Source organism: Oncorhynchus kisutch, unplaced genomic scaffold (genome assembly GCF_002021735.2).
Source record: "Oncorhynchus kisutch isolate 150728-3 unplaced genomic scaffold, Okis_V2 scaffold695, whole genome shotgun sequence".
In the NCBI taxonomy this organism is placed as follows: domain Eukaryota; kingdom Metazoa; phylum Chordata; class Actinopteri; order Salmoniformes; family Salmonidae; genus Oncorhynchus; species Oncorhynchus kisutch.
In genome coordinates, this window is record NW_022262640.1 from 84,380 (window position 1) to 95,158 (window position 10,779).

At 43.5% G+C, this 10,779-nt stretch overlaps 1 protein-coding gene across 1 annotated transcript; it reads left to right on the forward strand.

Moving 5' to 3' along the window:
• The first annotated feature begins 515 nt into the window (after positions 1 to 515).
• On the forward strand, positions 516 to 10,467 carry LOC109886204 (ORC ubiquitin ligase 1). Its single transcript, XM_020477934.2, has 6 exons — positions 516 to 676; positions 1,143 to 1,278; positions 1,776 to 1,867; positions 5,800 to 6,021; positions 6,363 to 6,451; positions 8,011 to 10,467. The coding sequence occupies exons 1-6, from the start codon at positions 605 to 607 to the stop codon at positions 9,680 to 9,682; spliced, it is 2,283 nt and encodes a 760-aa protein (XP_020333523.2). The 5' UTR covers positions 516 to 604; the 3' UTR covers positions 9,683 to 10,467.
• Positions 10,468 to 10,779: the final 312 nt, after the last annotated feature.

The window sequence follows — 10,779 nt, forward strand, 5'->3', positions numbered from 1 at the left end:
TAAATCAGGCCCTGATTAGAGGGGAATCACCCACCTGGTGTCCCAGGTCTAAATCAGCCCCTGATTAGAGGGGAATCACCCACCTGGTGTCCCAGGTCTAAATCAGGCCCTGATTAGAGGGGAATCACCCACCTGGTGTCCCAGGTCTAAATCAGCCCCTGATTAGAGGGGAACAATGTAAAAACACAGTAGAACTGGCTTCAAGGTCGAGAGTTAAGTTTGAGGGGTATAGACTGCAATTTCTGGGGAGTTGGATTTGAGATCAGTTTTACCAGATTTTTTTTGACTGTAGAGTGGAAATAGATTTTATTTTTATTTTTAATAATTATGTTATTTTGTTTAAAAAATACATTAAAAAAAAAGTTGAACATGTTCATGAAAAAAACAATATCCCCATGCCTGTCCTGCATGAGGTTGAAAGGCACAGGTTTTCTGTCAGGTGCTGTCTATGGTCCTGAACTGTGATGCCGTTTGTCTGCCTTTGAAACGCAAAGCCAGAGCAGCGGTACATTTTCTACCGTTTGGCTTTCCGTAGTTATGTGGTTTTGAAGGCGGTGCTTTTTGTTGTTGTCGTTTCTCGTCGAAACTCTTGAGCAAAAAAACAATGGCAAACAACTTTCAAAACGTGACTCTTTCTCTAACTTTACCCATATCATGCCAGATCTGCCTTGGGAAGGTAATTCAGTTTATATTTTGTTGTGCTTTACGTTTTGGAACAACGTGTTTTAGCCAATGCAACTATTCACGTTGACAGAAATGCTAGCTATGCTAGTTAGCTACTTTGGCTAATCAACAGCTACTGTTAGCTTCCTTGCCTAGTAAATATTCATTTAGCAAGTGATGTACATTTTGAACCTTCTATCGATTAGCTACTCATATTTGTCTGTGGGTGGCTAGTTAGTTACACATTTGTTGACTAATTACATAAACCAAATTCTTGTTTGCGGCTGTAGATCATGTGTTGTTAGCTTAGCTAAGCTAGCATCTTGGTGCAATTTTAGTAGGGCATTGCAATGCCAAATATTAACTATAGTTGAACTATTCATTGATTCATCTCACAATAGCTCAGTGCCTACAATGCACGGATAGTTGTATTGCAATCGATCATTAAAATAACTCCTTTTTTATTTTTAACATTGCAGGTCCGCCACCCCGTTATCTGTGCCAATAACCACGTGTTCTGTTCTGGCTGCATGGACATTTGGTTGAAGAAGGCTAGTCAATGTCCTTCATGCCGAGTTCCCATCACCTCAGAGAACCCGTGCAGAGAAATTATAGGTACGAGTAATGGCCTAACAGCTACTGCATAATACGTCAACCTGGTTATCTCTGCATAATATGTCAACCTGGTTATCTCTGCATAATACGTCAACCTGGTTATCTCTGCATAATACGTCAACCAGGTTATCTCTGCATAATATGTCAACCTGGTTATCTCTGCATAATACGTCAACCAGGTTATCTCTGCATAATATGTCAACCAGATTATCTCTGCATAATATGTCAACCAGATTATCTCTGCATAATTTAAATCAGAAGAGAAAGCCCACCCCAGAGTCTGGTTCCTCTCACAGTTTATTCCTTCTAGGGAGGTTTCCCCCCGTTGCTGTAGTACTCACTGTTTGCGGTCTAGACAAGGCTGGATACCTGTAAAGCAGTTTGTGGCAACTGTTGACGTGGCGGGTAGCTCAAGGTGGCAGAGTTACAATTCTGTGTTCGTGAACTGATTCCCTACTGTGGTTCCTGTTTTTTATTTTTTATTTTTTTATTTTTAGGGGGGACAAATGAGAGCGAATCCAACGAGAGCTATTCTGTGAAGAAACACCTCCGAAAGACCAGGGGAGAGCTTTTGTTGAGGGAATATGAAGTAAGCTACATATGCTGCATGTTTCTACTGTTAGTCTGTCTGAGTGTCCCCTTTATCAGTTTCCCCATCTGGCAGTTTGGGATACAGAGCATTCAGAGAAGTATTCAGATCCCCTTCACCTTTTCCACATTTTGTTACGTTATAGCCTTATTCTAAAATGGTTTAAATTCATTTTCCCCCCCTCATCAATCTACATATAATACCCCATAATGACATCACAATAACCCCATAATGACATCACAATAACCCCATAATGACATCACAATAACCCCATAATGACATCACAATAACCCCATAATGACATCACAATAACCCCATAATGACATCACAATAACCCCATAATGACAAAACGGAAACAGGTTTTTAGAAATGTTTAACATATGTACATAAGTATTCAGACCTGTTGCTATGAGACTCTAAATAGAGCTCAGGTGCATCCTGTTTCCATTGATCATCCTTGAGATGTTTCTACAACTTGATTGGAGTCCACCTGGGGTAAATTCAATTGATTGGACATGATTTGGAAAGGCACACACACCTGTCTATATAAGGTCCCACAGTTGACAGTGCATGTCAGAGCAAATACCAAGCCACGAGGTCGAAGGAATTGTCCGTAGAGCTCTGAGACAGGATTGTGTCCAGGCACACATCTGGGGAAGGGTACCAAAACATTTCTGCAGCATTGAAGGTCCCCAAGAACACAGTGGCCTCCATAATTCTTAAATGGAAGAAGTTTGGAACCACCAAGACTCTTCCTAGAGCTAGCCGCCCAGCCAAACTGAGCAATCGGGGGAGAAGAGCCTTGGTCAGGGAGATGACCAAGAACCCGAAGCACTGCTCATTACCTGGCCAATACCATCCCTACGGTGAAGCATGGTGGTGGCAGCATCATGCTGTGGGGATATTTTTCAGCAACTGGGAGACTAGTCAGGATCGAGGGAAAGATGAACAGGATAAAGTACAGAGAGATCCTTGATGAAAACCACTCCAGAAAACCTGCTTAGACTGGGATGAAGGTTCACCTTCCAACAGGACAACGACCCTAAGCACACAGCCAAGACAACGCAGGAGTGGCTTCGGGACAACTCTCTGAATGTCCTTCAGTGGCCCAGCTAGAGCCCGGACTTGAACCCGATCGAACATCTCTGGAGAGACCTGAAAATAGCTGTGCAGCGATGTTCCCCATCCAACCTGACAGAGCTTGAGAAGATCTGCAGAGAAGAATGGGAGAAACTCCCCAAAATACAGGTGTGCCAAGATTGTAGCGTTGTACCCAAGAAGACTTCAGGCTGTAATCACTGCCAAAGGTACTGAGTAAAGGGTCTGAATACTTATGTAAATGTGATCTTTCAGTTTTTACGTTTAATACATGTGCAAACATTTCTAAAAATCTGTTTTTTACTTTGTCGTTATGGGATATTGTGATGTCATTATGGGGTATTGTGATGTCGTTATGGGATATTGTGATGTCGTTATGGGATATTGTGATGTCATTATGGGGTATTGTGATGTCGTTATGGGATATTTTGATGTCGTTATGGGATATTGTGATGTCATTATGGGGTATTGTGATGTCGTTATGGGATATTGTGATGTCATTATGGGGTATTGTGATGTCATTATGGGGTATTGGGATGTCATTATGGGGTATTGTGATGTCGTTATGGGATATTGTGATGTCATTATGGGGTATTGTGATGTCATTATGGGGTATTGTGATGTCATTATGGGGTATTGTGATGTCGTTATGGGGTATTGTGATGTCGTTATGGGGTATTGTGATGTCATTATGGGATATTGTGATGTCGTTATGGGATATTGTGATGTCGTTATGGGGTATTGTGATGTCATTATGGGATATTGTGATGTCATTATGGGGTATTGTGATGTCATCATGGGATATTGTGATGTCATTATGGGGTATTGTGATGTCATTATGGGATATTGTGATGTCATTATGGGATATTGTGATGTCATCATGGGATATTGTGATGTCATTATGGGATATTGCAATGTCGTTATGGGATATTGTGATGTCATTATGGGATATTGTGATGTCGTTATGGGATATTGTGATGTCATTATGGGATATTGTGATGTCATCATGGATATTGTGATGTCATCATGGGATATTGTGATGTCATCATGGGATATTGTGATGTCATTATGGGGTATTGTGGTGTCATTATGGGGTATTGTGGTGTCATCATGGGGTATTGTGATGTCTTTATGGGATATTGTGATGTCATTATGGGATATTGTGATGTCATTATGGGATATTGTGATGTCATTATGGGATATTGTGATGTCATCATGGGATATTGTGATGTCATTATGGGATATTGTGATGTCATTATGGGATATTGTGATGTCATCATGGGATATTGTGATGTCATTATGGGATATTGCAATGTCGTTATGGGATATTGCGATGTCATTATGGGATATTGTGATGTCGTTATGGGATATTGTGATGTCATCATGGGATATTGTGATGTCATCATGGGATATTGTGATGTCATCATGGGATATTGTGATGTCATTATGGGGTATTGTGGTGTCATTATGGGGTATTGTGGTGTCATCATGGGGTATTGTGATGTCTTTATGGGATATTGTGATGTCATTATGGGATATTGTGATGTCATTATGGGATATTGTGATGTCATTATGGGATATTGTGATGTCATTATGGGATATTGTGATGTCATTATGGGATATTGTGATGTCATCATGGGATATTGTGATGTCATCATGGGATATTGTGATGTCATCATGGGATATTGTGATGTCATTATGGGGTATTGTGTGTAGATTGATGAGGGAAAATAACTATTTAATCCATTATAGAATAATGCTGTAACGTAATAAAATGTGGAGAAAGTCAAGAGGCCCAAATACTGGGGCCCCCTTTTTAAACTCGGGTGAGATAAAAAATAAATAAAAACCACTAGCATACAAGGAGTTTTACTATGACTTTGGCTGTGCATGACCGGACGAACCAAGGCTCGAGCCCTGATTCGTCCGTTAACAATTTAAAGGCCCACGTCTTGGCATTGGAGAGAGAATTTTATTTCATATAGCTAATTTCCTGCAATTCAACACATTTCATCATGAGAGATTTAGTTGTTGCAGCTTTAATGCTAATCTCCTGCAATTGTAGACATTTTGCCATTACACTTATTCCACGTATACTTTGGACAAAATTAATTTAAATATGTATATAGCTTCTTTTTTTTTTTACAAATTCTGAATAATTCAGTGGCCCCCAGTTTGAGAACCCCGAGCCTACATCAGAGAGATCCTCTTATTACATCAGAGATCCTCTTATTACATCAGAGATCCTCTTATTACATCAGAGATCCTCTCATTACATCAGAGAGATCCTCTTATTACATCAGAGATCCTCTTATTACATCAGAGATCCTCTCATTACATCAGAGATCCTCTCATTACATCAGAGATCCTCTTATTACATCAGAGATCCTCTCATTACATCAGAGAGATCCTCTTATTACATCAGAGATCCTCTCATTACATTAGAAAGATCCTCTCATTACATCAGAGATCCTCTCATTACATCAGAGATCCTCTCATTACATCAGAGATCCTCTCATTACATTAGAAAGATCCTCTCATTACATCAGAGATCCTCTCATTACATTAGAAAGATCCTCTCATTACATCAGAGATCCTCTCATTACATCAGAGATCCTCTCATTACATTAGAAAGATCCTCTCATTACATCAGACAGATTCTCTCATTACATCAGAGATCCTCTCATTACATCAGACAGATCCTCTTATTACATCACAGAGATCCTCTTATTACATCACAGAGATCCTCTTATTACATCACAGAGATCCTCTGAATCACTATGTGACTTCTATATGTAATTCAATGGTGGGACATCTTGTCTTTTATCGTTCAGGATGATATGGAAGGTCTCCTCAAAGAGAATGAAGAGCTGAGGAACAAGAACCAGATCCTGGAGTCCCAGCTGAAGACGGTACTAGATCCCTGTACTGTAACAGCCAGCCGGAGAGAAGACCGGGGTCTAGACCCCGGTGTTGTGGAAGAGTGGAGCAACAAGCTGAGAGCGGCTACAGATGGCTACAGGCGGATCAAACTGGATGTGGAGAAACTGAAAGAGGTATGAATGAATATGATCCGTTTGGGGGGGGACGCTAATTGCACCTAACTCATTACGATCAATCCAATTATGTTCCTTGTACGTGGAGCTGACTGCGCAAAATATGGGAACAATTAGTTGGAATGGTTCTTTGTGTAAATTAATCCTGTAATTTTTGGGGTCGTCAACTGTCAATTTGACACGAAAGTAAACAGTTTTGTCACTGTGGTATCATCAGATCAATGGCACATACATACAAACATGCACAATGTAACTGACAAATAATGTCTGAAATCCCTGCCGTCCAGAATGTAATAGAATATATATATATGAACTAAAAATGTTGTGTTCCTCTGCTCAAGGCTAACAAGATGTTGCGTTGTCAGACTATTGACCTGGTCCAGGAGAACGTGAGGTTGAAAGCAGAGGTTACCAGTAGATCTCCTCAGAAGTACGTACAAGTCCTGTGTTTTACTGTTGGGTGTTTTATGGAATGTTCTGGAGTGGTTTCAGCTGGGGTGGTGGTGGAATGTTCTGGAGTGGTTTCAGCTGGGGTGGTGGTGGAATGTTCTGGAGTGGTTTCAGCTGGGGTGGTGGTGGAATGTTCTGGAGTGGTTTCAGCTGGGGTGGTGGTGGAATGTTCTGGAGTGGTTTCAGCTGGGGTGGTGGTGGAATGATCTGGAGTGGTTTCAGCTGGGGTGGTGGTGGAATGTTCTGGAGTGGTTTCAGCTGGGGTGGTGGTGGAATGATCTGGAGTGGTTTCAGCTGGGATGGTAGTGGACGACTGGGTGGAATGTTCTGGAGTGGTTTCAGCTGGGGTGGTGGTGGAATGTTCTGGAGTGGTTTCAGCTGGGGTGGTGGTGGAATGTTCTGGAGTGGTTTCAGCTGGGGTGGTGGTGGAATGATCTGGAGTGGTTTCAGCTGGGGTGGTAGTGGACGACTGGGTGGAATGTTCTGGAGTGGTTTCAGCTGGGGTGGTAGTGGACGACTGGGTGGAATGTTCTGGAGTGGTTTCAGCTGGGATGGTAGTGGACGACTGGGTGAAATGTTCTGGAGTGGTTTCAACTGGGATGGTAGTGGACGACTGGGTGGAATGTTCTGGAGTGGTTTCAGCTGGGTGGAATGTTCTGGAGTGGTTTCAGCTGGAATGTTCTGGAGTGGTTTCAGCTGGAATGTTCTGGAGTGGTTTCAGCTGGAATGTTCTGGAGTGGTTTCAGCTGGAATGTTCTGGAGTGGTTTCAGCTGGAATGTTCTGGAGTGGTTTCAGCTGGAATGGTGGTGGAATGTTCTTGGTAAAAACGATGACTAATCTATTGGTTCAGGTTCTCAAAGGAAATTGGTTTTTGGTCCAGAGTTAATATATTTTATCTGGAATCCATTTGGTATGCTATCTGTCTACAGATTCAGGTTCTGTTTATCAGTAGTGAGATGAACTAATATCCATCTGGAATCACATTGATATGATCAACTATTTGCGCTCCCTGTTGCCTCAATGCAATGTGCCCCCCCTTGGTGTTCTTCACGGTAACATTCTGTACCTCAGAACCACTTTTGAGAATAAGTGTTTAAATAGCTACTTTCCAGCGGCAGCATCTGGGGTCAAATGCACATATAAACGTATTTAGTCAGCCACCAATTGTGCAAGTTCTCCCACTTAAAAAGATGAGAGAGGCCTGTAATTTTCATCATAAGTACACTTCAACTATGACAGACTAAATGAGGGGGGGGGAAATCCAGAAAATCACATTGTAGGATTTTTAATGAATTTATTAGCAAATTATGGTAGAAAATAAGTATTTACAGGCCTCTCTCATCTTTTTAAGTGGGAGAACTTGCACAATTGGTGGCTGACTAAATACTTTTTTCCCCCACTGTATGTATGTATGTATGTATATATATCTCTATCACTGTATAGTTTGATATATGTATTGTTTTTACCCCCAAAATATCATTTATATGCTCTCAAATTCAATTCTTACTCCCATCTTTCTGCTCTGAACCACCCCTCAGGTTTGGCCGGTACACGGTAGCAGCGTTGGAAGCTAAGATCCATCAGTACGAAAGAGATTTGGACCACCTGAAGAAAGCTCTGGAACGTAGCGACCAGTACATAGAAGAACTGGAGGCTCGGGGTGGAGGGGTCGCGGAGAGGCTCCCGAGAAACCCGAGAGAAGCACCGGGTTTGGTTCACACCGATGCCCGTCCAGAGAGCACCTCCTCTGGGGAAGGTGAAGCCGGGACCAGGGTCCACTATCAGAGGATCAGTGCCACGACGAGGAGTCTGAGTGACATGGAGAAGGCCTCCGTCTGCTCCGGTCTGGAGGGAGAATCCAAGACGTTGTCCGCTCACCACAACTACCTCCTGACAACCTCTAACGCTGTGGAGCTCGACGCCACCGGCTCCGACACGTTCCGGGACCACCAGAGAGGTTTCGGCGTGACCCTCCTCGGACACAAAGACTCTATAGATACCGATAGGATTGACGCCATCGTTCCCTCTGACCTCTTCCTGCTCTCCACTCCCTCCTCCGCCTTCCGCTCTCTCAGTCTGAAGAGTCCCAGTGTTGGTGAAGACAAGAAGCTTGGTTATAAGGCTGTGACTCATCTGAGGAGACTCAGTTTTGAGGACAGTGTAACACCCAGCAGTAGCAGCAGCGTCTCCACTGTAGCAACTAAACGGTCCAATCACACTGCTCAGTTGTCCAACGGGGTGTCTTCCTGTAACGCAGCCGAGCCGGGACTCTCCACCACCACTGAGCCGTTGTTCTGGGCTGCAGCCTGGCAGAGCCGCAAGGCTTCTGATATAAACTCTGTGACCTCTGTGACGTCACCCAATCACAATGGAGAGGAGGAGGAGAGGAGGCAGCTCAACACGTCTTCGGGGTCGGGGCACGGCGAGAGAAACCAAACCGCAGGAGTCACCACGTCCCGCGATCTGACTGAGGACGAAGCCTTCATGGATGAAGCCTTCATGGACGAAGCCTATCTGGATAAGATCTCTGAGCTGGACTCTATGATGCTGGAGGGGCCAGAGAGCTGCGGCTCGGCAGGGTCACACCTGTCCCTGGCTTCCTCCCTGACTTCTGCCGACACACCGGACTTGACCCTTGACCTCAGACTGGATGTGACCCTGGTACCTGAGGTGGAGGGCTGCTCTGAACTCTTCCTGGATCCTGACTCTGAGCAGGACCGAGGTGGAGGTGGACAGACCGAGGCGGAGGGTTTCGACTTGGCCTGTGGGATAAAGGGAACCTCTTCCTCTCCGGTCACAGTGTCAGCGACTCGGGCAGCTTCTCTAGCGCCCACATCTACGACGACGGGAACCGGGTCTGGATTCTCCTCTGGGAGAGACGCTGGCAGCGGGGACCACCGTCTTCTAGACTCTACGGGGCCTGCTAGAGAACAGGGACACCTCTCTGACCCCTCTCAGACCGATGAACTGTCCTTCGACCTGCTGTTTGACCCCTTAACAGAGACCCGGACGGGACCAGGAGGGCAGTCGGCCTGGCAGGCCTCAGCCAACCACCACCATGACATCTCTTCTGACTGCTGCTCAGCAGATAGACCTGGTGGAGACGCTGTGAGAGAGAAGAGCGCGGTGACTCCTAGTCAGGCCACCAAACGGAAGTCTCACAGTCCTTTTAATGCCGGCAGTCCCTCCAAACATTCTAAGTTTATGTGATGGAGTTACCATGGCGCCCACGTCACTGTAGACTAGCCCGGGCGCCAGTCTGTTTCTGATCTCTAAGACAGCTCTTTGTGGAACTGTGGGATGCGATGCCCTGGCAGAATCTGCGACCAGGCTCCCTTCTTTACGGTGTCTTAGTCCCAAGTGTCATGTTATTCCCTATATAGTGCACTACTTTAGACAGGAGTCCTATGTGGTAGTTCATTATGTGAGGAATAGGGTACCATTTGGCATAGCATTAGCAACACAAGACTGCAATCGTTAACCGCTTCTTTCAAACTGTTGCTAATGCTAACTGCTTCTTTCAATCTGTTGCTAATGCTAACTGCTTCTTTCAATCTATTGCTAATGCTAACGGCTTCTTTCAAACTGTTGCTAATGCTAACGGCTTCTTTCAAACTGTTGCTAATGCTAACGGCTTCATTCAAACTGTTGCTAATGCTAACTGCTTCTTTCAAACTGTTGCTAATGCTAACTGCTTCTTTCAAACTGTTGCTAATGCTAACTGCTTCTTTCAAACTGTTGCTAATGCTAACTGCTTCTTTCAAACTGTTGCTAATGCTAACGGCTTCATTCAAACTGTTGCTAATGCTAACTGCTTCTTTCAAACTGTTGCTAATGCTAACGGCTTCTTTCAATCTGTTGCTTATGTGTATGTGTGTATCGGCATCAAATTATTCCTGAAAATAAAACTGTTATTTTCAGTAAATTTTGTGGAATTTGTAGACCAATTATTGCAACAAATAAAACTTCATTTGATGGTGTAATTTAAAAAATAACCGCTGTTTTGAGAATGACTGTCACCAATGTACACTCTACACACGGTTGGACCTTTTCATGTTATCTAGCCAGAGACCTACTCTACCGTTCAAAAGTTTGCGGTCTCATTGAAATATCCTTTTTTTTTTTTTTTTAAAGAAAATCATTTTTTTTTTGTCCATTTTAAAATAACATCAAATTGATCAGAAATACAGTTCACTGAACAGGCAGTTAAACCACTGTTCCTGAGCCATCATTGAAAATAAGAATTTGTTCTTAACTGACTTGCCTAGTTAAATAAAGGTAAAATAAAAAATAAAAAAAATGTTGTA

What these genes read in the sequence shown, in the direction of transcription:
- LOC109886204 (XM_020477934.2), top strand. Translation starts at nt 605, where the DNA reads ATGGCAAACAACTTTCAAAACGTGACTCTTTCTCTAACTTTACCCATA. An exon ending in ATGTGGAGAAACTGAAAGAG is followed by an intron (nt 6,022 to 6,362) that starts GTATGAATGAAT and finishes CCTCTGCTCAAG; the next exon opens with GCTAACAAGATGTTGCGTTG. An exon ending in ACCAGTAGATCTCCTCAGAA is followed by an intron (nt 6,452 to 8,010) that starts GTACGTACAAGT and finishes ACCACCCCTCAG; the next exon opens with GTTTGGCCGGTACACGGTAG.